The sequence below is a fragment of the Myodes glareolus genome, chromosome 4 (assembly GCF_982192425.1).
Source record: "Myodes glareolus chromosome 4, mMyoGla1.1, whole genome shotgun sequence".
NCBI classification, from domain to species: Eukaryota; Metazoa; Chordata; class Mammalia; order Rodentia; family Cricetidae; genus Myodes; species Myodes glareolus.
Window position 1 is genome coordinate 54,374,745 of NC_142029.1, and position 14,930 is coordinate 54,389,674.

The 14,930-nt window shown below is 41.0% G+C and overlaps 1 protein-coding gene and 1 pseudogene across 3 annotated transcripts in view; both read right to left on the minus strand.

The window, feature by feature from the left end:
* The window catches only part of Pls1 (plastin 1), a 92,250-nt gene that overhangs the window by 39,720 nt on the left and 37,600 nt on the right, over positions 1 to 14,930 (minus strand). For all 3 annotated transcript variants that reach the window (XM_048452524.3, XM_048452526.3, XM_048452525.3), the window contains exon 2: positions 339 to 443. In XM_048452524.3, the coding sequence (XP_048308481.1) occupies positions 339 to 408 (70 nt within the window). In that variant the 5' untranslated portion in view covers positions 409 to 443. The remainder of the gene's footprint in view (positions 1 to 338; positions 444 to 14,930) is intronic.
* LOC125412005 (dolichyl-diphosphooligosaccharide--protein glycosyltransferase subunit TMEM258 pseudogene) lies at positions 3,106 to 3,521 on the minus strand (annotated as a pseudogene).

Below are 14,930 nucleotides of genomic sequence, written 5' to 3' on the forward strand. Positions count from 1 at the left end.
AGTTCAGCTTATATACAAGGAAGTGATTCTGTATTTTCCGTTCTGTGAAGAGGACACCAATGGAAAGTGTATTCAGTTACACTGTCATTCATTAACCCACGCTATCCTCTGTGCAGAATGACCAAGAACTAAAGTCCAATTCACCTAGAAATGCAAGCTCATCTTTAGCTTATCTTTCAGATAGAATGCAGTGAAACCATGATTTTAAAAAAGAAAAAAAGGAAAGGAATGTCCTTGAGGAGAGCTGAGTGGCAGTCCAAGTCAAAGGTGCAGCCCCATCCCTGAAGTCTGGCAGCAAACAGAACGGGAACACCATAGTTAGGCTTCCTGGAACTTACCTATTTTATTAAACGCTTCTTGTAGCTCCTCAAGCTCCTCCCGAGAAATAGTGGTGGTACTGTTTTCCATCTTTAGACAAGAAAGGCTACTTCAGGTCTTTCAATCTAGAAAGAACATATTACAAAGAGAATATTAGCTCTCGGGAAACATTTGGCTAAGGCACGTAAGGCATAGAGGCACCACAGTCTCTGCAAGAAGGGCTGGCTGACAAGGAACAAACAGTAGAGTCTCCTGGTGACACTTTTAGCGTGGGCCAGGAAACAACAACAGACTCGGTATTGGGGGTGGGGTGGGGATGAGCCTTGTTTTTCACACCCATGCTTCTACAGACATAAACCTTCTCAACAGTCTGTATAATTTCCATTTATTTTTCATCTGACGATTTCAGTTTGAGGAAAGCACAGCACTTACAAGTATAAAGGATGAAGAAAGTAAAACTTAATAACATTTATAATAGCCACGAAGAGGGTTAGAGTCTGCTCATGCAGAGATGAATTTATGGTCGAAACGTTCAACTTCAAAGTAATCCAACCATAACCACATTCTTCCCCCTTCCCTGTGAAAGGTCAGTCCAGGTTAGTGGAGCCCTTCTCAGAACAGGGAAAACAAACTCAAAAGGGGGAAAAAATGTGCAAAATTAAGCTGTAAGAAAGTAAGAAGTGGGCTCGGTGGTTAAAAGTATTTGCTGGTCTTGCAGAGGCCCTCGGTTCAGTTCTCAGCACTCATAGTGGGTGGCTCACACCTGGAACTACAGTTCCAAGGGATCTAATACTCTTCTGGCCTCTGAAAGTGCTGCACACATATGGTTCACATACAAATAAGCAGGACACACATATAAAAACTAAAAATAACAAAAAAAGGTGGTGTTAATTGTATAAAATACACAGAGAAATTTTAAATTACACTCATCTTACTATCCAGAATATCTTACTATCTTACTATCCTAATATCTTCTTTATCTTTTCTCAGATCCACTTTCTAAACACAGATACCTCTGTGTAGGGGGGGGTGGTAAAATGTGAGCATGTTGTCATATTTAGTATTAATGCATTACTAGTTGCTTGCATGTTATTTAGCAATAAAATATTTAATGACCACATATTACTATCCCATAATTTATTTGAGGGAATTCCCTCGTTGCAGAATATTTACATGGTTTCCAATTCTTACACACAATGCCTCAATGTACATCCTTATTCTTATCCATGTTTATTTCTATACAATAAAAATCGAAACATGTAAGTTACTTACATGTTTAAGACTTTTTTAAAAAATGATTTATATATATATGTGTGTGTACACATATATATGTGTTGTGTGTGTATATATGTGTGTGTGTGTGTGTGTGTGTGTGTGTGTGTGTGTGTGTGTGTGTTCAGTGTTCTGCCTGCATATATGCCTTCAGGCCAGAAGAGGAAACCAGATCTAATTAGAGATGGTTGTGAGCCACCATGTGATTGCTGGAATTGAACTCATGACCTCTGGAAGAGCAGCCAGTGCTCTTAACCATTGAGCCACCTCTCCAGCCCATGTTTAAGATTGCTGATATACAACAGTTCAACTTTTATGTTTTATTTGTTCTTGAGACTAGGTCTTACTATGTAGCCCAGGCTAGCTTGTGCCCCCTCCTGCTAACTGTTGAGATTATGAGCATACACCACCACACCCAGTACATTTTTAGATGACTGATAGAAACAGATGCAGAGATCCACAGTCAAGCACTGGACTGACCTCAGGGAATCTTGTTGAAAAGAGGGAGGACGGACTGTATGAGCCAGATGTGTGCGTGTGAGTGTGTGTGTGTGTGAGTGTGTATGTGTGTATGACTATATGAGCCAGGTGTCTGTGTGTATCTGTGTGTGGTCAAGGTTATCATAAGGGAACCCACAGAAACAACTAACCTAAGCTCACAAGAGTTCATAGGCTTGAACCAACAGCGAGGGAGCCTATGTGGACCGGACCTAGGCCCTCTACATATGTGTGACTTGATCTACTTGTGGGACTCCTAGTAGTGGAAGCAGAGCCTGTCCCTAAGGCTTCAACTGGCTTCCAGAAACTTATTTGTTTGTTTGCCTTGTCCAGCCTTAGTACATGGGGAGGAGTTCAATCCTGTGCAACTTGATACGCCATGCTTTGTTGACACCCATGGGAAGCCTGCCCCTTTCTGAACAGAAACAGAGGAGGAGTGGACAGGGAAACAGGGGGGAGGGAATGAGAAGGGAGACAGGAGGGGAAACTGCGGTCAGGATGTAAAATAAATAAATAAATTTAATAAAAAAACAAAACTATAAATACTCTCAGTAAAAATATTAAGACACCCCCCCCCAAATTCCAAAGACCAGTGAGGGAGAAGAAAAAGATATAACTGAGCCATCCTATGCACTCAAGAGTTCCTTATATCTTAGCATTAGGTATTCATTTTATTAAATTCTCATTTAGAAATTTTTCTATAGTTAACTTTTTTCTTTTTGAGACAGATTCTCACTGTGTAGCCCTGACTGACCTGGAACTCACTATGTAAACCAGCTGACTTTGAACTCAGAGACCCACCTGCCTCTGCCTCCTAAATGCTGGGATTAAAGGTGTGCACCACCATGCTTGGAAGCTATGACTCTTTATAGACACAGCTATTTTGTGTTGAGAGAAATTAATTACCAGGACCTCTAAGCATAACTTAGTAGTTTTTCAAAATGCTATTCCAGTGGTGGTGGCTGTGAATCTCCATGGTCTTGTCTTATTCAAAATTATCTCCATCACTTTCACTTACCTACATTTTTTGTTTGTTTGTTTGTTTGTTTTTTTGATCACACATCTGCCTTTATTGTAAACAGCAGCTGGGACACTTGTAGCAATGGTAAAAAAATTAATTTACAAAAGCAGGGACTTGGTGAAGCTGCCTGGTGGGTACCCTTGGGGACTCATACGTAGATGCCAACCCAGAGCAGGAGAAAGAGAACTCCAAAGCCCATGAAGAGGAACGCCACCAAGGAGATGAGGAGCTCTTTGTAAATGTTGCGTGCGTACTTGGTGGAGGTGACCTCGTAAACGAAGAACCAGGCGGTGAAGAACATGCTGATGGCCAGAAGTACCACAGTCAGGTGTGGGAAGACAGCTGGGCTGACCGGGCTGGTGTACCTACTCATGGCCTCGAGCTCCATTTTGCCCCGCACACGATAAACCACCGGTCCCACTTATCTACATTTTTAAAGGCTGAAAATTACTGTGCTGAGGACTTGGCATTTGAACTAGTAAACATAAAGCTGGGGACCAATGCTTTGCCACACCTATTTGATTTTATGTAATTTGTTAATAATATATAATCATTTTATTTTCCAATAATCAAGCAAAATATTCGCATGTAATGTAGTGAAAAATCATTTTGCCCATATATTATTCTTATTTTTTGCCATTATACCTGATAAGTATAAAAGATGTTGCTTTAAGTCTTTTAGTATTTAAATGAAACAAACAAAAATAGAGAATGATCTGGAGTGTGGAAGGAAAGACAGGGTCTCCCTGTTTAGGCCATGCTGATCTCAAAATTCTCCTGTCTCTGCCCTAGGATTGCAGTTGTACATGTCTAGAACCAGCTGAAGATATACTGCTATGGAATATTAGTTAAAGATGTGTGACATTCTTTTATGCTGTGGCATATCTGTTTAGTGATGCAAAGATGTGTTGTATTCTTTTATGATGCACTTGCTTAACTCTATAAAGCTGTGCTACTTTGCCTATCTAAAACATCTGATTGGTCTAATAAAGAGATGAATGGCTAATAGGTAGGCAGGAGAAATAGGCAGGGCTGGCAGGCAGAGAGAATAAATAAGAGAAGGAGAAGAAGAGGAGGAAGAAAAGGAGAAGAAGATGTCAGGGGCCAGTCGCCCAGCCACACAACCAGCCACAGAGTAAGAAGGAAAGAAAGGTAAATAGAAAAGAGAAAGGTAAAGCCCAGAGGCAAAAGGTAGATGGGATAATTTAAGAAAAGCTGGCTAGAAACAAGCCAAGCTAAGGCCAGATATTCCTGAGTAAGAATAAGTCTCCGTGTATTTATCTGGGAACTGAGTGGAGGGCCCCCAAAGACCAAAGAGTAAAACAAAACAAAACAAAACAAAACAAACAAAATCTCGACTACATATACTCTTTTGTATGTGCACATATGCGTATGTGTTCCTATGTTTACAGGTTTGTGTGTGTAATTATGTATACTTCTGCATGCGGAGGCCAGAGATCAATACTGCATGCCTTCCTCAGTCACCCTCCACCTTAGCTTTGACTCACTCATTTAGTGACACTCGTTGACAGTAATCCCTAGAGACCTGCCTCCCTCCAGCCCTCCAGTACCAGGATCACAGATGCTCACTCTGGACCTGGCATTTTACGTGGTGCTAGAGAGCAGAGCTTAGGCCCTCACACCTGCATGGAAAGTGCTTTACCAATCAGACTTATTTATGTATTGTACGAATATGAGTGCCCTGTCTGCACATGTGCCTGCAAGCCAGAAGAGGGCACAGGATTCCACCAGAGATGTGTACTGGACACTGAACTCGGGACTTCTGAAGGAGCAGCCAGTGCTCTTAACCTCTGGAGCCATCTCTCCAGCCCTCTTTAAGACACTTCAGTGACTTATGAAACTGAAATTCAAATCCAAGCTTTAATTTCCTAACTTACTGTTGTTTCCACTTAATGTTCATTAAATGCCAGTAAAGCAATCATTATACAGGAAAAATGAAAGATGAGAACTGCTTCTCAAGAGGAAATGCAGACGGCCACGCAGTAGTAAAGAAACTTTATTTTCAGTACAAAACAAGTTCTGTATCCTTTTAGAACATAAGCCTTCTAGCCCCTCTAAATCACTGAAACACAGAGAAAGTAGCTATGACAAGACAGTGAATAAAATATGGTGAGTACCAGTAGCCTGATGCTCTTTCCTAAATACAGATAATGACAATATGGTAAACTTATTGCCTGTTTGTTAGGATTTTAAAGAACACTGGTACTTTTTTAGAACACAAAAAAAATGATTAAAACACTAAATATATACACTGTAAATGCATTGTCTCTCCTGCCTTGTGTTCTTATTTAACCTCACCACTCCATGGCACAGGTCCTGTCTCGGTTCTGACACTAAAAAGTCATGACATGAAGATAAATGAAATCATGACATTTGTAGGAAAATGAATGAAGCCAGAAATTACTAAAGCAAGTGAAGTAAACCAGAGTCAGAAAGAAAAATACCATGCTTTCTCTCACAAGCAAATCTTATATTTTCATTTTAAATATGCAGATAAATGTGAGAAGTTATTAAAGTAGAAAGGGGATCATTAGAGGGGAAAAAAGAATTGTTAAGGCAACCAGGAGGCTAACAGAGTGCGTGTGACATGAAATCAGAACGGGGGCTATGAAGGGAAGGTGACTAGGAGCGCGAGTGGGGAGATGGAGGAGGACCAATGAGAAAGTGTGTATGAAAATGCCATAACTGGGGCTGGAGAGGTGGCTCAGCAGTTAAGAACACTGACTGTTCTTCCAGAGGCCCTACGTTCAATTCCCAGCACCCGCATGGCAGTCTGAGTTCCAGTTCCAGGGGATCTGACTGACACCTTCACACAGACACGCACGCCAATACATATAAAATAAAAATAAATAAATCATTTTAAAATTAGAAAAGAAAAGAAAATGCCACAATTAAGCATACTAATTTGCATGCTAACTTAAAGATGAAATATTTTTACAAAACGAAGAAGAACCAGATATAAAGTTGCCAGAAATAAAAATCCCTTTAGAATAAAGCTAAAAGAGAAAAGAAAAAAGGCATTATCAAAGCAGCTGTCAGTCTCCCACCCTCCATGGCAGAACCCACTCTGGACGGTCACTGCACACAGGCCTCCCTAGTGAAGCTGGATAGCAACAACCACATAAGTAGACAATTGTAAGACAACTACACAATAATTTGCATTATACATTCTACTCTGGTAAAATGAGAACGTGCATTTTTAAAAGAAATCAGCCTTGGTAAAGTATAGGGGAAACTCTAGGTATATCAACTCACATTTATCAAGCGGATATAACCTGCCTTACACTGAATGAAGAGTCCCCAAGCTCACCACGAGGCCTCCAGTGCTCAGGTCAGGCTTCTCCTGGGCTTTGCTGTGGCCTTTGAATGTCATCAATAATTTCAACACGACATTTCCCTTACACTTTTATTTTAGTACCTATGATTTAAACTGAACATTTTTTTTTCCAACTAAAGCAACCACCTGCCTCTAATTCGCAAGCGCTGCCTGTCCCAACCAGATATATATATTTGAAAGATAAAGGGAATGTTCTGAAAAAGAAAATTTAAATTCAGTTGAAATTTAATCTAATCTTTATACTCCCTCAAATATTCAACTTCCTTGAGGCTTTGAAAACTGCCTAAGCGCCCGATATGATTGGCAGGATCTACCTCTGAACAGCCTGAGGGGAAAGCCCCAACCATCAGAGAACAGCTTCCTCTGTGGCAAAGACACTTTCCCAGAGTTCCCAGGGGTTTATTGCCCTCCTTCCATGTGCTCAGATTCTGAGTTCTCAAGCTCACCTCTGGCTTGGGTGGGTCAGCTTTTCCCTCATCCACCCTCCAAGAGTCCCCTTTCCCTTACTCCTCCATCCACGGTAACCCAAAGCCTAATGGCAAATATTTACAAAGGGCTTTCAGCGGCCTGGAATCATGCCAAGTCCTCCCATTTATTAATCTGTTCTTCTACTGACAGAGCACACATGATCCCTCAAATGTGAGCATGAGGCCCACAGAGACGAAGAAGACGGCCTGGAGATTGTACGGCCCAGCCTCATGTCTGTCCGTTCTTGTTTCCTGACTGTGGAGGCCCTGTGACCAGTCACCTCTGCCCAGTCACCATGACTTCCCTGCCATGAAGAACTGCACCTCCTTGCAGGGTTCTGCTGCACAGAACACACCCCCCCTTCCTTCAGCTGCTCTGTCGGCTCTTTCACCAAAGCAACAAGAGAAGGAAGGAATATGTTTACACTAGTATTTGAGCAGTAGATACTCAGACATCAAGAAAAATCCTATCATTATTATTCAAAAAATATAAGTGGAAAAAGTAAACTGCTAAAGGATGCACACAGTATGTCATGTTTTGTAAATCAGAAAAATGTTTTTAAAAATCAAAAAAATACTGCAAATGTTGCTTATGACATCAGATATATGTAATAAAGCTAAACACATAAGAACTACAAACAAGCTCAGAAAAGTGGCTATAGTGGGGAGGGAGGCAAGGTCAAAGCACGGGGTGAGGCAGGCTCAACCTAGGACTCTTTTTAAAAAGATACATTTTTAAGGGATTATGGCAAAAGCTTAATGTGGGTTCAATGTGAGAAGTTAGGAGCTAGTGCACGACATAGTTACACGTTGTCTGTATTTTTCCAGGCTTTACAAAATAATTCTTAATGTTAAAAACTTCCTCTACAGAAAAAAAGATATTTCTTAAACCACAATCATAAATTACTAGTTAAAGGAATGGGTCTGAGGCTGAGGAGACGGCTCTGTCAGTAAAGTACTTGCCTTGCAAGCATGAAGACCTGAGCTCAGTTCCCAGAACTAAGGGTGGAAGGAGAGAAGCAACGCTCCAAAGTCGTCCTTTACCTGAGTTAGTGCGCGTGCGCAGATACACACAGACTTATCAATTAAAAAGAAGTCGGATGGCACCTGAGGCACTACACTTGCTGTTGCCCTGTCAGCCACATGGACATGCACACATGGGCACCTACACACATACATACAGACATACACATATGAACACACTCACACAAAGAAACTGGCCGGAGTACAGCACAGCAGTATTGGGGGAGGAGGCCTTAGGCTCATGAGGCTCTGGTCTATGCTACAGGGAAGGGAGAGACTGAGAGGGGTGGGAGAAAGCAGATGGAAAGGGGAAAGGAACTGGGCGAAACCTAAAAACCATCAACCAAAGAAAGATCTTGGTTGTCTCTTTTTGAACGGGGAAAATTTCCAAGGCTTTGGGAAACTGCAAGCACTTCAATCTTCAGCAACTTAAGACAGAATTTACTGAAGTATTACAGTCTGCTTAGTCTTTTCCCTCCTCGTTTAAAGCAACAGCAATATCTTCTTGCCTTGGGGTCCTGGGAACACAGAAGACAAGAACAGCCAGAAATCCGTGGTCCCCTCCACCTTGGAAAGCATACGCCTAGGAAAAGGTTTACCTAGGTTGAGTGTTCAGGGACAGGGTTGGGGCTGGCAGACAAGGCATAGATGAAGAAGGCAGGGAAAGACTGTGAAAGGGGGAAGAAAAGCTGACAGATGCCAGCAAGGAAGGCTGCTGCCACCAATAAGAGCCTGCAGACTAAGCCAAGGGGTGATTTCTGCGGGGCCACTGAGGGCTGACGGGTGAAGGCAGCAGATAGAAGGTCTGCATTTCTGGCAGAGGCGGTCGTGATAGCACTCCATACCCTCTTCCACTTCTCCTATCGCCCGCTACAGCCTTTCCTTTTCCTGTTATTTCTATTTTCGGCACCCTATTACAAATTTAAAGATCTCAGTCACCAGAATCCACCACCACGTGAAAAACACAAGTAGCTAAGAAATAAAATGTGACTGAAGAGTTTCCTTTCTAGTTTCTAGTTCCCCAACACAAACCTGGAAAGTATTTTCATGTGCCTAAAGTCTTCCCACAATTTAAAAGAAAAATTATTTTGCTTGTTTGAGATTGCCTCGGTGCACAGATAACACTAGAGACTTTGACAATACCAATTAGGTTCCATTAGAGAGGATGAAGGCCTCCGCCACACAGGGTGAAGGGACACTTGATTCCAAACTGACTCACTTTGTGATCTCCTAAAGGGAAGCCCGGCAGCTGTCCGCAAAACAAAACATAATCTAGTGTTTGCTTCACAGCGGAGCTTTTCCTCTCCGACCTTTGCCCTTTCACCTTGGCCTGCACTCTGACCTTTGCTCTTTCACCATGGCCTGTACTACCACATTGGCACACTTCCTGTGCCTTCCCTGTTGAGTTCCTCATTGCAGTCTAAGACATGATGGCTCTGTACTTTCCTTGGGTCAGTTCTTCACCTCTTATGCACTGTTCAGTTCACATTAATTATGTATTTCAGGCCATTCGTTGCATTATAAAGATCTCACTTTGTTCTTTTAGTCTCAACGCACCTTCCTAACCTCGTTGCTCGCTCCTCACAAGTGGAAGGGGACCAATCTTCCTTTGTGCCCTCAGTCACCTGAATGGGCTCTCCACATGGAAAAGATTTGGTAAAGTTCATCAGCTGCCTCCCCTCCTGCCAGACCCTTCCTCTGACCAAACAGCTCCCCTTGCACTTTATACTTTAATCTAGATTTCACAAGAGAGGAGAATGCAGGGGTTTCTTCTTCTGAGTCTGGCTTGTTTTACTTAATGTGATAACAATCTGCAGCTCCATATACGTATGTTCCCACATTCTCTTCATTATTGCTTTAAAAAACTTGAGGAAGACTTTTTAGGACTGCCAGCTTTGCCAGTGCCCTCTGACCTTCCTGATGATGGAAACCCTTAACCTGCCTGTAATTCGTACCAAGTATTCTGACTATAGATAGAGCAACAAGAGAGAAACAAAAAAGCAAAGCTTATTGTGTCAAAATTTTTCAAAAATTAAAACGATTTTACTGGAACGGCATGGGTGAGGGTGCCTCTCAAGAGAAGACGACCAAACGGGATCTGGAAGGCAAGTCCGCAGCTCCCGGGAGCTCCGCGGTGGGACTGTGAGGCGCTGCTCTGGAGCGCTCCTCGTGGTTCCGTCATCACATGCAATGACAACCTGGTTCCATGGATTGAAGACCCTTGGCCACATGCCCCATTCCTACAATCAAGGGACACCAAGAAAACAAGACCGGCGGCTCCGGAGTCCAGTTGCCTTCTTCCAATCTTTAGGCTTCCACAGAGCAGCAGCATTTTAAATTTGACACTTACCCACATATGAGCACGTCATCCTAAAAGTGTTGCCGTCAGTGCTCGGTACCTAGTTACGAACATCTAAAGACTGTAAAGATACGGTTCACAAACTCTCCCGCAAGCTCACTACTCTAAAACACTGAGCACAGCAGCACAAAATGTCAGTCCAAACAAGGCAAAGGGGCTTTTCTTACTCTTTACAACAAATATGAGTGTTCACACAGACCAAGCCCTCTCCCAGGTACCACACATATAACCTGTCTCACAGCAACTCTCTAAGATTGGCAGCATTCCAATTCCCACTTTACAGTCAAGGAAACTGAGGCCAAAGTATGTACAGTAAATAGAAAAGCTGGATTCTGCACCTAAAAGAGCCTATTAAATCCAAACCCAATTACTTACCTTCTTAACAGAGGTCACGATATGTCTCTATATGCCCACAGCTCAAGTCAAGCTCCCTGTGATCTTTTTGTGTTCAAAGATGGCCCAGGACCTAACTTTATAGTTCATAACTATTAGACCAAAGTGCACACAATATGTGATCTTTCTAGAAACTGGGGAAATTGATGGGAAGATTTAACTAAGCTTTGGGGAAATGATGTGAATTATTTTACAACACTTATTTTTTGGTCTCTGAAAAGTACTTTGCTCCTGTTTTATGTATCGTGTAGTCATAGGAAATTATACACTGCGGGGTGGGGGGTGACTGCCCAGATTGTAACTGCCTATAAATGGCAAATGTCTCAGAATGCATGTTTCAGTACCACACCAAATAGCTATCAAAGAACAGGAAACAGTGATTGGTGACTCACAAACCCCATACGATTACTCTGGAATAACCTAGGCATAACTCCCTGGCCTGACATCCTTTCCCCGGCTCTACCAGAATTCACAGAAATCAAAGGAATGCAAATGAACCTCTAGTTTAACTGGTGCCAAATGAACTCAAACCTCTAAAACACACTGGCTCAAAAGCAAAGCTTTCCATTTTTGATATTTAAAAGATGTTTTCAGGAGATGAATCCCTGAGATGGTATTTTTGCAGAATCCAACTCTAATTGTCCCTATTAAAAAGCAAAGGAAGAAATTTTCATGCGACATATGCAGGTTTTTTCTCAAGGATTTATTAAAAAAACTCACAAAAAACCCTAAGTTTCTAAAGATTATGGATAAGAAAATGAGGATTTTTAAAACTATATTTTCAAGTACAAAGGGAGGTCACAGTAGCAATGAACAACTCTCAAAATATTGCTGCTTTCCCTAAAAAGCACAGCAAATTAGCACTATTCTTTCAACAAGCAGCATGCCTCGACTGAAGAATCACCAAACAGCAGTCTGGAGTTTTCTGATGGGAGACTGATTCTCTACATGCAAGTAAGGACTTGCCCACAAGCTATGAAGCCTCCACCTCCTTTGTGCTGCAGCATTAATGAAAGCAGCATTCACAGCTCTGGAAGTTTCTCCTCTCTAGAATTTCAGCAATAGAAAAATTAATAACCACACTTCATATTGAATAAATATTTCATACCTCCCAAAAAAGTTCTTACCTGCTACCTAATTATTAGACATGAGTCACCCAACAGAGAACTTAAGACATAATGTACCATTTACTCAGGCGGTTCCAAAGGTTTCCTCGATGAGCATCTGGATGGATGACAGATGTAGGAGGGCCCAGTTCATTGTGGATGGTACCACCCTTGGGCTGGTGGTCCTGGTGCTGTACCAAAGCAAGCTGGGTAAACACTGAGCCAGTAAGCAGGGTTCCTACACAGCCTCCTTGAGTTCCTGCCCTGACTTCCCTCACTGATGGACTGTGATGTGAAGGTGGAAGCCACATAAACCTTTCCCTCCCCCAGTTACTTGTGATCTTGTTCTTTATCATAGCAATGGGAACCCTAACTGAGACAGTGACTATTGTCACTACAGATTAGTTTGCATTCTTTAAAATTATTAACAATATATTCTTCTGAAGGCTTTTTTCATTCAGCATCATTTTCATAATATTCAAATCTTCTGTCTATCATTTTACTGTGTCCTTGCTTATTATTGGGTTTTATGGGTTGCTCCCAGCTGTAATGGGGGTGAGCTCCCATTCTTTCACCATGAAGCTGTCAAGGAACCCATGGGAATCTGCATCTATCAGATCGAGGAAGCTCCCATCTTAGTCTGGTTAGTTGGAAAGTTTGGTGTGTGTGTGTGTGTGTGTGCACGCGTGTGTGTGTGTGCAGGGGGTTCATTAGTCACTAATGGATGTTAAACTTACAATGCTTTTTGTGTGTCTCTAAAATGATTATACACTTCTGTTTGTTAGTATTTTGGGTTGCAATCAATGTTTTTGAATGTTAAGAGTCTTACATTCTTTAGTGTGTATGGCTATGGTCAGGTGTAAGCCTTTTCCTGCTGCCTTCTTTCTTCTGCTTGTTTTCTCTCCCTCTCTTTTAATCTTTTTATGGGGGGGATTATTCAGACATTTCCAATTTCGATTTATTTCTTTTCTTTGATTATTAATTACAAAAATTCGTGGTTACTTTTAGCTTTATAACAAATGTTTTTTAACTTGTTAGAGTGTATCTTCAAGAGATTATACTCCATGCCACACATAGAGCACCAGAATGTCACAGTGGTGGGGAGGTTGAGCATAAGTAATTTGAAAAGATAAACCTAAAATGTGTCAGCTGGCAAAGTTGGAAAGCTTCAAGAGAACGCCTGTACAGAGAGTCCAAAAATCTCAACAACAACGATGTCTGGAAAGGATCTAAGGGCAAGGATCTCAGATAAGGAATTACTCACTTATACTTCCACTTCCCCCACTTTGGTCTGTGTCCTATGTTTGTTATAAAGCTCATTCCAAATATTATCATTACCTTTTAATATCAAATAGGTATACTTCTTTTAAGTTGTGTCCAATGAAAATAAATTTAACTTTAAAAATTAATAACCTTTAAACATACTATTAGCCAGGTGTAGTAGTGCACACCTTTAATCCCAGCATTAGGGAGGCCTGGGCTACAGAGAGAGTTCCAGGATGGGCAGTACTGTAACAAAGAAAACTCCTGTAAAAAAAAAAATAGGGGCTGGAGAAATGGCTCAGGGGTTAGGAGCACTGGCTGCTCTTCCAGAGGTCGCAGGTTCAATTCCCAGCATCCACATAGCAGCCCATTTCTATAACTCCTGTTCCAAGGGATCTGACATCCTCACACACAAGAAAAATACCAAAGTACAAAAACAGGCAAATAAATAAATTATAAATAAAACCTTAAAAAGTTAAAAAAACCTTAAAAAAACAAAAATAACTCAAGAGATAAAATAAGAATACCAATATAAACAATTGCATGTGACCACCTATGTAGTACCACATCCGGCCCTCCTTCATAGAGACTTTTACTTCCACAGCATCTTGTTCCTTCCGCCCAAAGCACTTCCTTTAACATGACTTGTACTATGAAGAGCCGGCTTTATATCCACGTCTATTTCATCCTTGTTTGCAACATGTCTTTGTTGGGTTTAGATCTAAGTCGACTGCTTGTCTTCTACACCATTAATGATTCTCCTGCATGCACTGTCTGCACTTTTCCCAATAGGAAATCTTTATCCCAATCTACATCATTGTTACCTCTTTTCTACACATTACATCTCCTTTTTTAATTGGGTTATTTTTAGGACTTTACTCTTATCACTGGTTTTAAGCAATTTAATTATGTTATGCCTTAATACGATTTAATTACATTGTGCCTTAATAATATTTCCTCTATCTTTTTATTAGGGTTGAGTTTCTCAGATCTATGGATCTACAGTTACCCTGATTTTTTTTCAGCTCTTATCTCTGCAAGCATTTCTTCTGCTTCCACCCCTTCTTGAAAGGATGATGAGTATATGAGACCATGGGAAACTAGACACATATTTGTTGATACTTTAAAGTGTTTTATAATTCTTTTATCTGTTACAATGTCTACTGCAGTGACTTCATGGTTACTAAGCTCCCCTTCTCAAATGTCCAATTTGTCCCTAATTTTATCACTGTAGCTTTAATCTCTAGAATTTCTATTTGAGTCTTTAAAGACATTTGCTATGTCACTATTTAACTTTTTCAACTAACAATCATTCAGATACCACCATCTGACGATTAAAATCTGTGTCACTTCTGAATCCATTTTGATATTACCTTCTTTGCCCTTTCACTAGGGGTTACATTTACCTGGTTTTTTTTTTTTGCATGTTTCTTAGCTAAAAATGATAACAAACTCTATAAAAGAAAAAGTTTGACCAGATGTGGTACCACACACAGGAGGATCGAGAGTTCATTGTCCCCTCAACTCTATAGTGAGTTCAAGGATAGACAACACTGTCTCAAAAAATAAAAATAAGTTTGATAGTAGAAGAATTTAAGGCTCATGCTTAAGTGTCTAGTAATTTATAAGATAATTTTACATGTATGATTGCATCTGGTTCTTACATACCCTTGCAGGAAAGAATAACTAAAATGAAATTTCATAATGTGTGTGTGTGTGTGTGATAGGGATAAACACTACCTACTACTATGCTACATAAACTACTATGTTCATGAACCCACTCATCCCTGATTTGCACATAAGAGACAGGGTCAGAGAGGCCAACCTCAAGAGCTGGCCAAGTGCTAGGAAG